This window comes from Neofelis nebulosa, chromosome 5 (assembly GCF_028018385.1).
Source record: "Neofelis nebulosa isolate mNeoNeb1 chromosome 5, mNeoNeb1.pri, whole genome shotgun sequence".
Classification (NCBI taxonomy): domain Eukaryota; kingdom Metazoa; phylum Chordata; class Mammalia; order Carnivora; family Felidae; genus Neofelis; species Neofelis nebulosa.
The window spans coordinates 81,612,005-81,630,544 of NC_080786.1; the positions used below are offsets into that span (position 1 = coordinate 81,612,005).

The following is an 18,540-nucleotide window of genomic DNA, read 5'->3' on the forward strand; positions in this document are numbered from 1 at the left end:
TCTAGCCCCTGATCTGTTCTCTGTCACCCTAGTTTTGTCTTTTCAGGTATGTCATTTAGATGGAGCTGGACAGTTGGTAACCTATTGAGACTGCCTTTTTTCTCTTAACATAATACCTTTGGCATTCATCCAAGTTGTTGTTATGGACAGCTCGTTGCTTTGTCTTGCTGAAGAGTAGGCTATTTTTTCCAGTATACCAGTTTGTTTATCCATTTGCCTGTTGAAGGGCATTTGAGTTGTGTCCAGTTTTTGACAATTAATAACAGAGCTGCCGTAAACACTCATGTACAGGTTTTTGTGTCAACATAAGTTTCCAGTTCTCTTGGGTAAATACCCAGGAGTGGGGATGCTGCATCCTATGGCAAGTGTATGCTTGACTTTCTAAGAAGTGGCCATGTGATTTTCCAGAGAGGCAGTGCCATTGTGTAGTCACCGCAGTAGGACGGTTTCAGTTGCTCTGTATTCTGTTTAGCACTCAGCATTGCCAGTATTTCTTACTTTAGTGATTCTGAAAGGTATGTAGCGGTATCTAATTTTGTGCTTTTAATTTTCATGTCCCTTATGGCTGATGATGTTGAACATCCTTTCCTGTGTTAATTTACCTCCTGAATATCCTTTTCAGTAAATGTCTCTTTAAGACTTTTGACATTTAAAACTGGGTTGTTTACATGTATAAAGAAAACGTTGTGTATACACACAACCCCATGCACAGAAGGAAATTTTACCGTTCACAACATGGATGGACCTAGAGGATATTATGCTAAGCATTTAAGTCAGACAAAAAAAGGCAGATACCAAATGACTTCACTTATATGTGGAATCTTAAAAAAACAACAGACAAATAAAGAACAGAAATAGACTTATAAATACAGAGAACAAATGTGATTACGTGTGGTTACGATAGGTAATGGGCAATGGGTAAAACAGGTGAAGGTGATTAAGAGGCACAGACTTCAAGTTGTAAAATTAGTAAGTCATAGGGATGAAAAGTACAGTATATGTATAGTCAATATTGTAATCGCTTTGTATGGTGACAGATGGTAACTGTACCATGATGAACATTTTGTAATGTATGTAATTGTCAAATCACCATGTTGTATCCCTGAAACTAATATTATATTTTGTCAACTGTACTTCAATTTTTAAAAAAGTTGGGATGCTTATACTGTGATTCCTACAACTTTATTCTTCGTTTTCAAAATGTCAAAATTCAAGGCATTTCTCTTTCCATATACGTTTTAAAATCAGCTTGTCCATATCTATAAAATCTTGCTAAGATTTTTTATTGGAATTTTATTAAATATGTCGATTAATGTGGGGGGAGAATTGACATCTTTCTATGCGGAGGCTTTCAATCCATAAATATGGTATGTCTCTTGCATTATTTTCTATTGCCACTAAAAAATTACCAGAAATGTGGTGGCTTAAAACAACATCCATGTACTGTGAGTCAGTTCAGGTACAATATTCTCTGCCTAGGGTCTTACGTGGCTAAAGTTAAAGTGTCAGCAAGGTTATGTTCCTTTCTGGAGGCTCTGGGGAAGAGTATGGTTGCAAAGCTGGGCAGATTTTTTGAAAGTTTTTATTTAAATTCCAGTGAGTTAACCTAAAATGTAATATTAGTTTCAGGTGTGCACTGTAGTGATTCAACAGTTCCATACATTAGCCAGTGCTCATCACAACCAGTGCACTCCATAATACCCATTATCTTTATAACTCATACCTCCATCTCCCTTCTAGTAGCCATCACTTTGTTCTCTACAGTGAAGAGTCTATTTTTTTGCAGCGCTCCCTCTCACTTCCCCCCCTTTGCTCATTTTTTTTTGCTCCTAAATTCCACATATGAATGAAAACATATGGTATTTGTCTTTCTCTGACTGACTTACTTCACTTAGCATAATACTCTCTAGCTCCATCCATGTTGCTGCAAATGGCAAGATTTCATTCTTTTTTATGGCTGAATAATATTCCATTGTGTGTGTGTGTGTGTGTGTGTGTGTGTATATATATATATATATATATATATATATATATATATATATATCACATCATTTTTATCCACTTATCTATTGATAGGCACTTGGGCTGCTTCCATAATTTGGCTGTTGTAAATAATGCTGCTGTGGACATCGGGGTGTATGTATCTCTTTGAATTAATATTTTGTATTCTTTGGGTAAATACCTAGTAGTATGATTGCTGGATTGTAGGATAGTTCTATTTTTAACTTTTTGAGGAACCTCTATGCTGTTTTCCAAGTGGCTGCATCAGTTTGCATTCCTACTGAGTGTAAGAGAGTTCCTCTTTCACCACATCTTCAAGTTGTTGGTAGAATTTTATTTCCCATGTTGAAGGCCCTAGTTACCTGTTCTCTCGCTGGCTGTCAGGCTATCAGCTGAAAAGCTCTCACAGCTCTAGAAGGTCACCTGTGACCAAACAGAAGGTACTTGACAGGTTACTACATTTATCTTTAACACCAAAGTCCTCTCAAGTTCTTTTCTCACTTCACATTTCCATGATTTGTCTGTCTGCTACATCTCTCTGACTTGAACCAGAGAAAGTTCTTTGCTTAAGGGCTGATGTTAATGATTAGATTGAGTCCATGTGGATCATCTAGTATAATCTCCATATTTTGAAGTCCATAACGTTAATTATGTTTGCAGAGTTCTTTTGGCTAAGTAGGGCAACAAAACAGATTCCAGGGATTTAGGGCATGAGGCCATTTTGCCAACCATGTATTTCTATTTATTTAGGTCTTCTTTGATTTCTTTTATCAATATTTTATATATTTCAGCATACAGACCTTTTTACATATTGGTTAGACTTTTTGCTCAGCATTTTTTTTAATTATTATAATAAGTCTTTTTATTTATTTTTAAATTCTTTTAATTTTTTTTTAAATTTTATATTTGAGAGAGAGAGAGAGAACACAAGCAGGGGAGGGGCAGAGAAACAGAGACAGAATCTGAAGTAGGCTCCAGGCTCCTGGAGAAAGCCTGATGTGGAGCTCGAAGTCAGGAGCAGTGATATCATGACCTGAGCCAAAGTCAGATGCTTAACTGACTGAGCCACCCAGGCGCCCCTTATTATAAGGAGTCTTTTAAAAAGTTTTGTTTTCTAGGCACCTGGGTGGCTCAGTCAGTTAAGCGTCCTCTGACTCTTGGTTTCTGCTTTGGTCATGATCTCACGGTTTGGGTTTGTGAGTCCAAGCCCTGCATCGGGCTCCGCACTGTGAGTAGGGGTCTGCTGGGTATTCTGTCTCTCTCCCTCTCTTCCTGCCCCATCCCTGCACACACACTTGTGCTCTCTCTCTTTCAAACTAAATAAATAAACTTAAAAAAGTTTTGTTTACCGTTGTTATTGCTAGTATATATAATTTTTTCATGTTAATTACGTATGCTGTGACTTCTTTTTTTGTAATAAATTCTTTAGGGTTTTCTATGTTGAAAATTACATCATCTGTGACTAGCCTTACTGTACTAGTTAAGACTTCCAGGATGATGGTGAATAGTACTAATAATGAATATCCTTGTCCTGCTGCTGATCTGAGTGGAAAAGTATTTGGTTTTCAACATTAGATGTTATGTTAGCTGTAGGTTTTTTATAGATGCTCTTTATTGGTTTGAGAAGGTTCCCTTCTATTCTTAGTTTGCTAAGGACTTTCATCATGAATGGATACTGAATTTTGTCAAATGTTCTTCTTGCGTCAATTAAGATAATCATGCGGTATACTTATTTAGACTTTTAAAATACTGAAACCAGTGTTGCATTCCTGGGTTGAACTCTGCTTGGTTGTGGGATATCTGTAGATTTGTTTACTTATATCATCTGTGGCAGAATTTCGAATCAGAGTAATGTTGTGTCATAAAATGAACTGGTAATTGTTTTGTCTTTTATTTTCTGGAAGAGATTATCTAGAAGAGATGCTATTTATTCTTCAAATGTTTGCAGATTCACCAGTGAAATCATCTGGAACTTGGAAATTTCTTTTTTGTAAGGTTTCTAATAGCAAATTTAATTTAAAAAAAATAATGATAAGACCAATAACATTGTACATTTCATTTTGGATGAGCTTTGGTAGTTTGTGGGCTTTGAAATATTGGTCCATTTCATCAAAATTGTGTAATATGTGACTAGAATATTTAGTATTCCCTTAATTACCAGTTTTCCCTTTATTACCATTTTAATGCCCCATGATCATTAGTGATGTAGCCTCTTTTATTTCTGACATTAGTGATATGTGTCTTTTTTTTTTTCCATTGGTTTACCTGGTTAGAGGTTTACCAACATTTTTATTATTGTTGTTCTTTTCAAAAAAACAACTTTTGGGTTCATTTTTTTTTTCTCTTTAAAATTTTTTCATCTCTACTTTTCATCATTTCCTTCATTTTGCTTGCTTGTTGTATTTTTCTCCTCTTATTCTAGGTCCTTAAGGTAGATGATTAGCTTATTGACTTCAAATTTTTCTTCTTTTCTAATATAAACCTTTTAATACTATAAATTATTTTCTAAATGCTGCATCAGCTGCATCCCACTCGTTTTGATATGTTGTATTTTCATTTTTGTTCAGTTTAAGAATTTTCTAATAGTCTTCTTTTTGACCCATGAATTATTTAGACACACGATTGACCCTTGAATAACATGGTTTTGAATTGTGCAGATCCACTTATACACAGATTTTTTTTTTCAATAAATGTACTACATTTCTGTCAATGTATTTTCTGTTTCTTATGATTTTCTTAATAACATTTTCTTTTCTCTAGCTTATTCTATTGTAAGAATATTGTATATAACATATATAGCATACAAAATATGTGTTAACCAACTCTTTGTATTCATGGTAAGTCTTCCTGTCAACAGTAGGTTGTTAGTAGTTAAGTTTTTGAGGAACCAAAAGTTATGCATGGATTTTTGACTGTGTGGATGGTCAACACCCCAACCCTTTCTTGTTCAAGGCTCAGCTGTATATACCTTAATTTCTAAGTGTTCGAATATTATCCTGTCATTTTCTTTTATTGGTTTCTAGTTTAATTCTATAGTTAGAGCATATATACTCAATTCTTTTAAATTTGTTAAGGTTTAATTTATAGTTCATAATATAGCTGATCTTGGTAAATTTCCTATGTGTACTTGAAAAGAATGTGCTTTATTTACTTTTTGGAGTCTTCATATAATTGTTTTATGCATTCTTCCCAGGTTTATAGCTGCATTCGTTAAGAGAAACAAAGTGGGTTTTGCTTACTTCGTTTTACTCATCATTAGAGTTTTCCATGTCACTTTGTTGGTAATTTTATTTACTGGTAAATATTCTTTTCTGAAGTATTCTGCACAAGGGTCCCTTTATGGTTCAAAAACTGTGAACTAGATAAAAGATGGATGGTGAAAATAACTTTCATTTCTTAATAAATGCCATCACTCCCTTTCTGTAAGATGGGATAATTAATAACTTGTCCCATGTCCTTTAAAGGCTTGTTTGTCATATCTTAGGTGAGCATACATGCAAAATCTGCTCAAATTTTATTAGTAAGTTAGAGAAGTAAGTTAGGTACAGTTACTGAGTTTATCAGTAAGTTATGATCTGGATGGGATCAGGACTTAAGGAAGTGATTTGGCTGCAGGGTTGACCCGGCATGGAGATGACCATCTAGGGTTTGTAGCTTGGTGTTTATGGCCAAGTTTTCAGTGCACAGATCATAGCAAAGGACATCTGTCAACCAGGAATGAAGCAGCTCATGGCAACTCTGTGGTTATGGGAGGCATATCTAGCTTGGAGCAAGACCTTATGGGGGACAGAATTCAGGCTTCTGGAAAAGAGTGCTGACAAGCCCCAGGTGGAAGGTCCATGTTCCAACTAGGTAGATGGGCTTCAAAGAGTGGCTAGGATCTGGGTATGGGCTAAATATGGAATCAGGAAACTGAGTGAGAAATCCAGTCCTGTGGCCTGGTGAAATGTTACAGTGCAGGAAGAAGGCGAAGTGATTCAGGGATAATACCAGCCTTGGGGTAGGAGACCTAGTTTCAGCCTGTCACCTGCTGGCCCTGTGAGAGAATCATTGGTCAGAGCTGACTCAGAGGTAAGGAGATCCTGAAGCTTAGTAAGCCTAGAGAATGCAGGCAATGGAATGATTCATATGCAGGGGTAGATGTTAAAGTGCTGACCACATGTTAACAATCATCATTAATATTATTGCTGATTACATAAAAATAAGTAACTTTTGAAACTTTTTGCCAGGTGGTATTGGCATCTGAGTTGATATACCAGGGAACAGTGGAATTAAATAGGAGCGAAGTACCAATACCTAAGAGGGGACGTATGAAAATGATTAGACGGTAGGTAAAATGGATAGTGCAGGAAAGGCTGACTGGGAATTTATTTTTGTTGGTTGCAATCATCTGAAGCAAGGGCAGAGTCTGTTAAATGCCATGGCAGTAATCTAAAGCTGGGTTGTAATTCAGACCATGAGAAACTGTGTGTTATTAGGCAGGTTCCTTTGCTTTCTGACAGCTTTTCCATCTCTGAAAATATCCAGCACCCTCTCTCCCCAAGACACAAGAACCAAAAATGTATTACTAGTCACAATAATAAAATTCTGAGGGAGAACGGAAGACGATGTTAAATGAACCAGCCAACCTCCTCCCGCTAACCTTGGTACCTTTAGTCTGTCAAACCAGCCTGCACAATCACATTTTCTTTTCAATCTGCTTTATTCTAATTCATCACAGGACAGGACTGACCCTGGATTTGTGTTTGCACACAGGTTATCTTTAGATTGGCTTTACCTTGATGACCTGACTCCTTGCTGCCTCTGAAATAATCCAGTTACTCAAGGGAATATCAATTAAGGCCCTCAGTCACACTAATTAGAATGTCTTCTAAGTGTTGCCCCAGGAATTCAGCAGCTTATAAACAGGCGAATTGGGACAATCCAGAGGTGTGGGCTTTTGGTTTTGTTTTGTTTTGTTTTGTTTTGTTTTGTTTTGTTTTTTATATATAGCCAAAAGCAATTTGAGAGGGAGAGTGCTTTAGCACAGGGAGTATTGAGGCTGAAGTTACTGTGCCCTGAATCTGCAATGAAATATCTGGTTGTTCTCCACTGACAATGATTAATGCAGAATTATTAAATACTTTTATTAATGACTTGAATGAGGACATAGGCATGCTGATCAAGTTCATAGATGACACAAAGCTGGAGTTAAACAATTACTGTGATGACAGGCTCAGGAGACAAAATGATTTCAAGACAGAATTTAAAGGAAAAAAAAAAAGAGAGGTTAGAGTGGGAGAGAGCCAAAGCATAAGAGACTCTTAAAAAATGAGAACAAACTGAGGGCTGATGGGGGGTGGGAGGGAGGGGAGGGTGGGCGATGGATATTGAAGAGGGCATCTTTTGGGATGAGCACTGGGTGTTGTATGGAAACCAGTTTGACAATAAATTTCATATATTTAATAAATAAATAAATAAATAAATAGACAGAATTTAGTGGCAATACATCCATACATTCTGGCAAGAATGATCTCCAGAAGGCACAATTTGATGATCAAGTCAGTCTTCTAATCAGAAACCTTCATTGATTCCCTATTTTCTGTTTAAATTAAATCCTGAGTCCTTTGCTTGCTATTCAAGGCCTTGCTGGAATCTGATCCTAACACTCCCCGCCTTCCAACAACTCTTTATCATTCTTTTACTAATACCCTGTGCTTGAGCCAAACTGAATTATTTACAGACTATTTCCTTTTTATTTTCCATGCTTTTCCTATCTGTGAACATTATTCTCCACTGAGTTTCTTTTCCCCATTTTCCTTCTGCTTCAATTCAGTTCTTGCTCAGTTCAAAAGCTACTTCTTGTATTTAGTCTTCTTTGATTGCTTTGGCTGAAGTAATCTCTTTCTTTGGCTAATCTTCCATAACACTTATCTGTTCCTCTCTATGCTTATCAGTGTTTACTTCGTACTGTCATTATTTTTGAGCACATTTTAAGTCTTTGCTAGACCTGCTTAGTGCTCGAACTTGTCTGATAAATCTTTGTATACCTTATAGTGCCTCTGCATGTGTCTTGTTCATAGCTGTGACGTTGTAATGATTTATGTCCTCTACTGGGAAGAAATGCCTTTAGAGGAGGTCCCTGTATTTGTATCACAGAGACTTGTAAACAGAAAGTGCTCAGCACATGTTTTATTGAATAAATTAATGACAGAAGAGTGCCCTAAGTTAACGATATAAGAATTGGAAGGGAATGGTGGTGGTAAGAAAGAAACATTTAATCTCTGGGATAAAAAGGTTGTTTAGGATATAATAAACTCACTTGTGGCTTTTGAACAGTCATGCTAAAGGAGAGAGTACAATATGAACTAGAGATTTGTGGTGATCAGTGATCAAGAGAAGTGACAGGTGTCGGAAACTTGCTTTGTCCTTTAAAGTGAGCAGGTACTCTGGACTGCTCAGGCAGTACCAGTTTATACCTTTGTTTTGGTGCCACACTCTTACAGGTGTCTCATTTAAATTTTGTTTTTTTAATGTTTATTCATTTTTGAGAGACAGAGTCAGAGCGTGAGCTGGGGAGGGGCAGAGAGAGAGAGGGAGACACAGAATCTGAAGCAGGCTCCAAACTCTGAGCTGTCAGCACAGAGCCTGATGCAGGACTCCAACTCACAAACCATGAGATCATGACCTGAGCCGAAGTTGGATGCTTAACTAACGGAGCCACCCAGGTGCCCCCACACGTGTCTCATTAAAAGTGCTGTTGTGTGGCCACCCTATCAAATACCTCTTACACCTTTTTTTAGATTATTGGGTCCCTATGGTTGTGAACCTTGTGTCATGGGCTATTATTGGCTGGATGTGGCATAAATCCCATCTCTGTCACTTACTAAAAATGAGATCTGGACAAGTTATCAAGACCTCTGTAAACACCCATAGGTGACTGCTGTGTTCAAAACAGCGACAGCCTTGAATATGGAATTTTTCAGAAATATCCAGGTATCAGTAGCTACCAAGGATTTATCAGGGGGAAGGTATGTCTAAGGTAGTAAGGAAATAAGTTTCACAGGATTGTTAAATCTCTAGGCCTTCTGTATTAGAGATCATGCAACCAAATGTAAGGGCATAGTTCTTGCTAGTTTGCTGGTTCAGCTGGTTATCAATAGAAAGGCTAACCGTCACAGAAACCCGACTTTACCCTCATCATTTGTCTCTTCCAAGGAGAAGAGGAGAGCAGGCACAGCAGGACATGAGGTTTATATATTTCCCCCTGCTATAAAGTCAGAGTGTAGTGGACTATAAACCGAGTTTGAACCCAGGATTTCTAGACTTTCTATTTATCACTAAGAAGGAGAAGTGCCTGGGTCATAAAATATTTCCAGACCACGAGAATGCTAAAGAGATCAAATTTATCTGCCAGAAATGTGACTCCTGATGAAAACATCGAAGAGGAATATTTTTCATAAGTAGGCAGTTATAGTTGAATGATTGAGAGATTGTTCTAGAGCCAAACTGCTGGATCTTGACCATTATTCTACCACTTTCTAGGCAAAAGAGGTTGGCTATGTTATTTAAACTTGTATCAGTTTCCTTATCTGTAGTATGGGTGATGAAAGAAAAAAAAAAACTATTTTATTGGTTGGTTCCTGCAATTAAATTTGTTAATATTGTAAACATGTTAGAACAGGTCCCCGTCCACAGTCAGCATGGGGATGCAGTAATTATTAAACTCTTGAGAGTGATAAGTACTCTCCCTTAACTTTGTATTTATGTTGACAGGATGGGACTTCTGTGGTGTGTAATGAGTCTCTACTTCTATGGGATCCTGCAAAGTGATGCCTCAGGTAAGTGAATGGTTTTTGGCAATCTATTAAGGTACAGATGACCTCTAGGGTATAATGTGTCAACTCTCTGAAAAATGAGTTAAGACAAAATAATATTTAAATCCATTGTCTTTTGTGGTACCATAGAATCACAGATATGAAAGAAATAGAATTTTGATGATGGGAGGACCACTGACACCTTTAGTCTTTAAGGGGCAGAGTGTACTTGGGGCAGTGGTCTGGTATGTCTAAATATAGGAATTTTCCATCATATCCAAGCCAACCAGAATCTGGCTTCTTTCCCTTCACCTCAGGTCTTCTGAGACAAGAAATGACAGAGATGGTAGCATGACCCTGTTTTTTAAACTTCAGGACGTAGTGGAAGAGGCCTTGGGGCTAACAGTCCATTGAGACCTTTTAAGAATGATGGGTTCCTGTCATACTGCTTCTATCTAGGAAAGAAAGAATCTATCATTAGGCTCATTTTTTTTTTCTTTGGGTGTTTCTTCTTTTTAAAAAAATTTTTTTTAATGTTTATTCATTTTTGAGAGACAGAGAATGAGCAGGGGAGGGCCAGAGAGAGAGAGAGGGAGACACAGAATCCAAAGCAGGCTCCAGGCTCCGAGCTGTCAGCACAGAGCCCGACCTGGGCCTCGAATTCATGAGCCATGAGATCATGGCCTAAGCTGAAGTCGGACACTCAGCCAACTGAACCATCCAGGTGCCCCTGGGTGTTTCTTCTTAAGAGAAGCCAGCCAAAGCTTGTTTGAGTTTGAATAATCAAACTCGGTCATCACGGAACTGGATCATGTGAAATCAGATTCACAAGGGATTCAAAAGTTCATCATTTCAGGGCTCCTCTCATCTCCAGAATTACTGCCCAGAATGGTTCCATGGTAACTCTACCTAGTAATCATCTCATTGCAGCCCATATGTCTTTGGACTGGCCAAGTTCTTACAAAGCTTTTTAGTATACATGATTGAGATTTGTTTTTGTCATTTCCACATTTCTCTGGTTCAACGGCTTGATTTAAGTAGAAAATAGTCAATCCAGTGGTAGTCTAATTTTAATTCAAGGAACCTAGATATCTTCATTTGAAGAAGCTTCTCATGTATAATTCCCCTGAAGACCATGGAGAATACTTTGAATACCATTATTTTAATTCCTCTCCTGTGTGAGAGGTCTTCAGAAATGTTAAAATAGTGATCATATAACCTTGACAGTGTTTTCCTATGTTCTTCACATACCATGGATTTGAGCCCTCTTCAACCTGATTATCTTTTCTGGGTATGTTTCAGTTTTTCTATACCACTTAAAGCATTTTATCGGAAACCAAAAATAGCACTAAAGAAAGGGTATAACTAGGACAGAGTACGACTCAAAGCTGAGAGAAGTAAAGATAACTTCCAACCTCATTGACCCTTTTCACAAGGAAAGCATATTTGCTAACCTGGACTGATATGCAGCTGGGAACCACTAGTACACAGATCTACTGGCTGTTTAGACCAGCATCTTTCCTGTTCGATTGAGTGTCTCATGTGACTGGTCAGTGCTGTGATGTCCTTAATTTTAAACATGTTGAACATAATCCCTGATTATAATCAGTTCTTATTTGATTTAGTTCTATGCTTGAATGTTATCTACTTACAGAAGCCTTCTTTAACCACCTTAACTAGAATAGCCCTGCCAATCACACATTCCTATACCCACCTTTAGTTTCCTTTATGACACTCATCACTTCCTGACATTATACTAATTTTCTCTTATCTCCTTCTCCTCCTTTCTCCTCTTTTTCCTCCCTGCCCTCCTCTCTTTTCTTCTCCTCTCTCTCTCTCTTCCCCCTGCCCCCTTCCCTTTCTCCTCCCTTCCCAATTTCTCTACTTGTAAGCTGTGCAAGGACAAGGACTTGTCCTCTTTGTTTGTTACCCAAATACTTGCAGTAATGATTGGTACATAGACACATAGTAGGCACTCTCTCTGTATATATATTTCATAAATGGATGGAAAAAAGTCCCTTCACATCCCTTTTGCCCAAATTGGCCAATTTTATAATGGAACTTGTTTGGATTCATACCAGTAATTCATCGATATGGTTTTATGTCCTGCCTCCCCTTGAAGGTAAAGGGAGAGTTGACCATGTTACTCTTGTTGAGAGATCAGTGAGATCTCAGAAGTTTGAGGGTACTGGTATCTCCCCAGCCATCCTGGCAGTGTTGCTTTTCTGAATGACCTTTACTGTAATCCATCCAAGGAGGTCCCCCACCCCCCACCCCAAATGCTATTGGAAAGCGAATTTTCTACCCAGGAACTGTGACTCATAACTCTGCTGGGGAAGCTGACTTCTTGAATAAGATAAGTTTTCATACCAGCCCCATTGAGTCACCATGGGAGCAGGAAACATGTTGTAATCCCCTCAGCCCATCTGGCACATACTCATTTGCCTTCCTTATGAAAAGGTATATTGTGTCTGTGTCAGTGATGCACTTCCTAGTTGGAGGAAGAGGAACAAAAAGGAAGCGTTGTTGACAAAAATAAAAGGAGCAACTAACTCTGGGCTACTAGGGGATAAAAGAGACCATTGCACGTGTTGGGGGAATCAACCAACTTCTCATACATCAAGGTATCACTTCGTACAACCATATAGATGCTGGCAGACTTGTTGGCCTTTCATGAGCTTCTTCCTATGCTTCATGTTCCCAGCTTTAATGGAATCACAGATTGATGTGAAGAATAAAGGGGTAATAGCCAGAAAACCCTAAATCAATGTACATGCATATGATATTAGTAGGAGTCTTGTTTGGTTGTTCTGGGCCTTTCTGTGTGGTCTCTTCTTTTAAGGGGAGCCCCACATTTAAAAAACATAATTTTAGAGGTGCCTGCGTGGCTCAGTTGGTTGAGCATCTGGCTTGTGCTCAGGTCATGAAATTACTGTTTGTGAGTTCAAGCCCCACGTTGGGCTCTGTGCTGACAGCTCAGAGTCTGGAGCCTGTTTCAGATTCTGTGTCTCCCTCTCTCTATGCTTCTCCCCTGCTTGTGCTCTCTCTCCCTCTCTCTCTCTCTCAAAAATAAATAAACATTAAAAATTAAAAAAAAATAAAAAACATAATTTTCTTTGTTTTGAGAGAGAGAGAGAGCCAGCATGATCAGGGGAGGGGCAAAGGAGAAAGAATCCCAAGCAGGCTCCACACTGTCAGCTCAGAGCCATACCTGGGGCTTGATCCCAGGAACCGAGATCATGACCTCAGCCAAAATCTAGAGTCAGACACTTATTTGACTGAGCCACCCAGGCACTCCTGGGAAGCCCCACATTTAAAAAAGAAGCCATATTGACATAAGAGCTTTAGTTCCATGCAGTGTGTTTTAAGTGCAGTGAACTGGACTTCAAGGCACAGAATTCTGACCTCAGAACACAATCTTCCTGGTAGCAATACTAGGATTTCCTTATTCATTCAGGGAAGTGGAAGCAATATTTTCATCTCTGGTGGCCATTAAAGCAAACGCTTAAGAAAAAAGCATTTACTTTTAAGGAATTAGAGCTTGGATAATTATAATGGTGATATTATAATGTGGTAGTTATAGTGGTAATAATAAACCTTCCTTTGCTGAAAAAGCACTTTGCATTTTACATATCCAATATCATTTGACTCTCACTCCCAAAATATAAAGTGGTCAGGCTGTTGTAACCACCTGTTTTGAAAAAGAAAATTAGAATTAAAGAGGTTAAGTGAATTACCCAAAGTCACAAAGCTAATACGTAACATAACTATGACTTCAACTAGATCCTCACACAATTAAAAAAAAAAAAGATTAAAATCCAAAGTGTCACAGGTTTCACTAACTGTTAAAGAACCACTCAATAGATTTCTGCACTTTTTAGATAAGAAATATCTTCCCTCATGACTCCTCCGCCCCCCACCTTAGTTGTTTTCTTCAGGAGGAAAATCACTGCACTGTAAGCTCAAAATTCAATATTCCCATTTTTGCTTCTTATGGTATTGAACATTTCCGATACTAAACTCAAAGAAGTTTTGTTTTGCAACAATTCTGAAAGCAACTTGTCACACATTTCTCCTTTGGTGTGTTCCATTGGCAACATATTAGGAAGTTGAACTGTTAAAACTGCCTTTAGAGTAGAAATAAATATTTGCAATTTGTGATTCCACACTGGGGACAGGGTTGAGAATGGCACCACATGTAATATGGTGACTTTAAAAAATATTGCCATATCAAAATTATTTGTTACAGAGACCATGTGAAAAAGATAGCACTGCATTGTCACTCCAGGTGCATGCACACACACACACACACACACACACACACACACACATACACACACACACAGATCTTTGAATATTGTTTTTTATTTCAAGGTCAACAGATGACTATGTGCCAGGTGCAGGGCTAGATTTCAGACACATTGTCATTAATGTCACAGAAAACAATGGAGACTGGGGTTGGGAACCTGGAGATTCTTACACACATTTTATGGTTTAGGAAAAGAAGAACCAAAGAAATGACCTAGGTTAACAGTGGTCTGGTGGCATGTCCAGTAGACCTAGGTTCTGAAGACTGCCTCAACTCCCGAAGCAGACCTCTTTCCTTTAAACTACATTGTCTTCTTGGGGCACCTGGGTGGCTCAGTTGGTTAAGCTCTGACTCTTGATTTCGGCTCAGGTCATGATCTCACAGTTCATGAGATTGAGCCCCACATTGGGCTCTCAGAGCCTGCTTGGGATTCTCTGTCTCTGACCTTCCTCCATTCTTCATGTTCTCTGTCTCTCTGTCAAAATAAATGCTTAAAAAATAAATGACATTGCCTTCTTTTAGGCTTTTGTTCTGCTAATAGAGGTTAAGATCCTGTGATTTAATTGCCATTAATTTTGAGAAATTTGCCAAGGGTGGAAATAATCTTTTGGCTTTTTGAGAGTGACTAATAAATAACTTATTTATTTATTTTTCACTATGAAAAATAAATAAGTAAAAACACTGGCTTACCAAGAATCGAGAGACATTGCTTTAAGTTCTGACTGTCACTTTGTGAGTGTTTAATGACATTAAGGAAGTCATTTAATCAGTCTGTGGTCACTGTGACCTTACCTATAAACCCAACCAACCAACCAAAAATAGCAAAGCTTCAGCCAATTCTGCTTTCTTGTTTGATTTTTTATTAAAGAGCACTATGAGAATTATTACACATTATGGACAAACACAGATACACTCTTCCTTTTATTTAAATAAGCAATTTCTAAATTTTTTTAATGTTTATTTTTTGAGAGACAGAGAGAGAAAATGAGAACGAGAGAATGAGCAGGGGAGGGGCAGAGACAGAGGGAGACAGAATCCAAAGCAGGCTCCAGGCTGTAGGCTCTGAGCTGTAAGCACAGGACCCGACGCAGGGCTTGAACCCATGAACTGCAAGATCATGACCTGAGCCGAAGTTGGATGCTTAACTGACTAAGCCATCGGAAGCCCCTAAATAAGCAATTTCTAAATGGCAAGTATTTCTTTTACCATGATTTTACTTTAGTCTAAAGATCATGTGTTTGACAATTTCATATTATAGAATCCGGGACAATAAGGGTAGGCTCTTATGTAAGTGTCTTAGAGTCAAGTCTGACAGAGAGAAGAGAAAATAAATAACCAAACAGAATGCCATGGGAGAGCAGAGAAAGTTACTAGCCTGGTACGGGGCTCTGAGAGAACACATCCCAGTCAAAGAACAATTGCTCTTTTCTTGGAGATAATGTATCTCTTATTTGGGACCAGAACAGTGCAGTTGGACTATTGGACAATGTGAGGGTATTTAGAAGCCAAGCTACAAGGGTAGGTTGGGGATAGGAATTCTTACAGGTGAAGAGACTATTTGTGTTTAATACATTTTAGATGTAGTTGGCTGGTTCGTGTGTGTGTGTGTGTGTGTGTGTGTGTGTGTGTGTGTGTGTGTGTATCTTACTTTTGTAAGGGCTTATAGTATTTCTGATGCTATGTAATCGTTCTTTTAGCTTTGGTAAGCTTTTTTTTTTTTTTTTTTTTTTTTTTTAGTTTGTTGCCAATCCCAGTAGCTCCCTAGTATCTGAATATGCTTTCTGAAAAACTCCATACTTGGATGTACTTGTGACATTCAGTCCTGTCTGTTGCTCATGGCTGGTCATCCTGAACATACTTCGTTTCTATGCAATTTAGTCGAAACAATTTGAGAATGTCTGAAGAATACAGTTTCATTTTATTCTTAGACCTAAAGGTCATTGGAATTATAACATTTCACCCTGGTGTCCTTTAAATGCTTCTCCTTGGGAGCAGATATATTCCCTCTTTTTTTTCTTTTGTTGTATTTTGAAACACCCTGATGCTTATTTTTAAGTTGCTTATGCTTCCCAAAGGTAGGTATTCTGTAGCTTGATTGAAAAGAGATTTGAGTACCATAATTTATTGGCCTGATGCTAACTTTGCAAATATAAACTCTCCTGAACAGCTTCTTGTATCACAGTGGTAATTCTATGTTTAGAGAAATGACCTGATTCTTCCTTCACATGGCTGCATTAGTTAAGAGAAACCCAGATTTTTGCAGGGAATACATTTTGTATATGGGGTTATAGGTGACAATGTCTGCTTTATGAGAATTCATTCAAGGTTTAAACACCTTCATTTTTGCAAGGTGTTTGCAAACCTTTGTTTCTGCCTTATGATGAGCTTTGTAAAACCAGACCACTGTCTTGATGATCAGTGACTAAATCCTATGCACTAAATATATATGTGTGTGTGTGTGTGTGTGTGTGTATGTGTATGTATGTGTGTATAGAGGTATATATATGTGTATATATACACACACACATATATGTATATATATATAATAAAAATAATTAAAAATATATATACACTATGTATATATGCACTATATACATATATACACTAAAATAAAATAATATATATATGTACTCTCAAGATAAAAACACAATGATACTTGTATTTTGAAATCCACTAAGGGCCAGTATCTCTCATTATTTATTTTTGAGGCACAGAGAGAGATGGATCCATTTTACAAATACTCTGGGGACCTCAGTAAATAATTTCAAGTACCTTTTATCCAAACCTATAAAAGCTGAAATACAAAAATGCCCTCTTTTTGTCTTTCTCTGTTTTAGAGGCAATAGGCACAATGATAATACAAGATGGCAGAGAAAATGAGAGAAAACAGATAAAACAGTCACACCCATAATAAACTAGACTTGGTGGAGTTCTATTGTTTTCATGAATTTTATTTCTCTTTCTGCTGTCAGAATCAAACTTTTGGTATAACTGTACATTACTGAGAAATGAATATCACGTTCCCATGGTGTTTGTAGAGTCTGAACTAATAGTTTAAGGCTATTTGTTCATCAGCCCTTTCGAAATACTTTCATATTTTTTAAAGTGCTTCCTGAGGTAGGCAGGAGTGTGCACTTTGATATGTGCATGAAGGTACTGATGTTTGCATTCCACCTTAACTTCTGTAATAGAATGTTATGGTCCCTTTAAAGGGACCACACCAACAAGAGGGAACAAGTGAAGAGTATCGTCAACTATGCTTCCTAGTGGAACTTGTAGGGCTTACACTGTAAATGTAGATTCCTGAAAGGAAAGAAACAGAAAGAGAGTGCATCCATCAGCCACCAATGGCTTTTCTATGTAAATATAATTTTTTGTTAATATTACATGGTGGGTTTCGATTTCTAATTACTTAAACTTACCTACAAGTACAACCATAGTTGAAATATAGGACTGTACTGTTGTTAAAGCAAACGCAGATATACAAATTGTTGTTCCCAAGTGGGTCCCTACCATCGTGAACCATTATTTACTATATAACTTTGTTTTCCCTTTTTTCTTTGGGGAGAAACCTTTAATCATTCACCATGGGCTTGTTTGCTGTTTAAACACATTATACCTAATAGCTTAAATTGATGAGCCTGGGTTAACTCTGTTATTCTCTAGATCCTTTGGGAGTTCAGACTGCCCCCAAAAGTTTTCCTGATGAACTAATTTTTGCTTTTCAGAGAGAAAGCATTAATATTATCCTCATATTTTCTAATTTGCCTTGGACTTTTTGATCTATCTGGTCCCCTAGGGAGAATTGAATTTCTCTTATGCAAGACTTTTTGACATCCATGGCTTGATTTTAAATGCTTCTTCAGCACTTTTTACTCAAGGTACAGAACTATGACGAGAAGGAACAGGGAGGCGGAGAGAAAAGGAAGGGAAAGGGAGACAGGGAGAGAGAGAAGAGATAAGAGATACAGATAGAGACAGAAAGACTGAGAGAAAGAGGAGAGAGGGAGAGGAAGGGAGGTAGGGAAAGAGGAAGGAGGAGGAGAAAAGGAGAGAGAGATACAAAGAGAGATAGAGACACAGAGACAGTCTTCCCACAGAGGAGCTCACTGGATTTGATACCAACCCAAGTATATATCCCCCGCCCCCGCCTCCCCAAGGAAATAGATGGTATTGGATGGTATTCTTTTTTTTTTTTTTAAGGTTTTTTCATTTTTCAGAGTCAGAGAGAGACAGAGCACAAATGGGGGAGGGGCAGAGAGAGAGGGAGACACCGAATCTGAAGCAGGCTCCAGGAGGCTCCAAACTGTCAGCACGGAGCCCGGCGTGGGGCCTGAACTCACGGACTGCAAGATCATGACGTGAGCTGAAGTCAGACGCTTAACTGACTGAGCCCCCCAGGCACTCCTGGATGGTATTCTTTCAAACATTTTT

General features: G+C 38.0%; 1 protein-coding gene across 5 annotated transcripts in view; it reads left to right on the plus strand.

Annotated features, from left to right (window-relative positions):
* Nucleotides 1-18,540, plus strand: part of IL1RAP (interleukin 1 receptor accessory protein) — a 143,902-nt gene that overhangs the window by 38,822 nt on the left and 86,540 nt on the right. For all 5 annotated transcript variants that reach the window (XR_009262091.1, XR_009262092.1, XM_058730838.1 and 2 more), the window contains exon 2: nt 9,757-9,821. Coding sequence is in view for 3 of the 5 variants with exons in the window: in XM_058730838.1 (XP_058586821.1) it covers nt 9,758-9,821 (64 nt within the window). In the remaining 2 variants the exon portion in view is untranslated. The remainder of the gene's footprint in view (nt 1-9,756; nt 9,822-18,540) is intronic.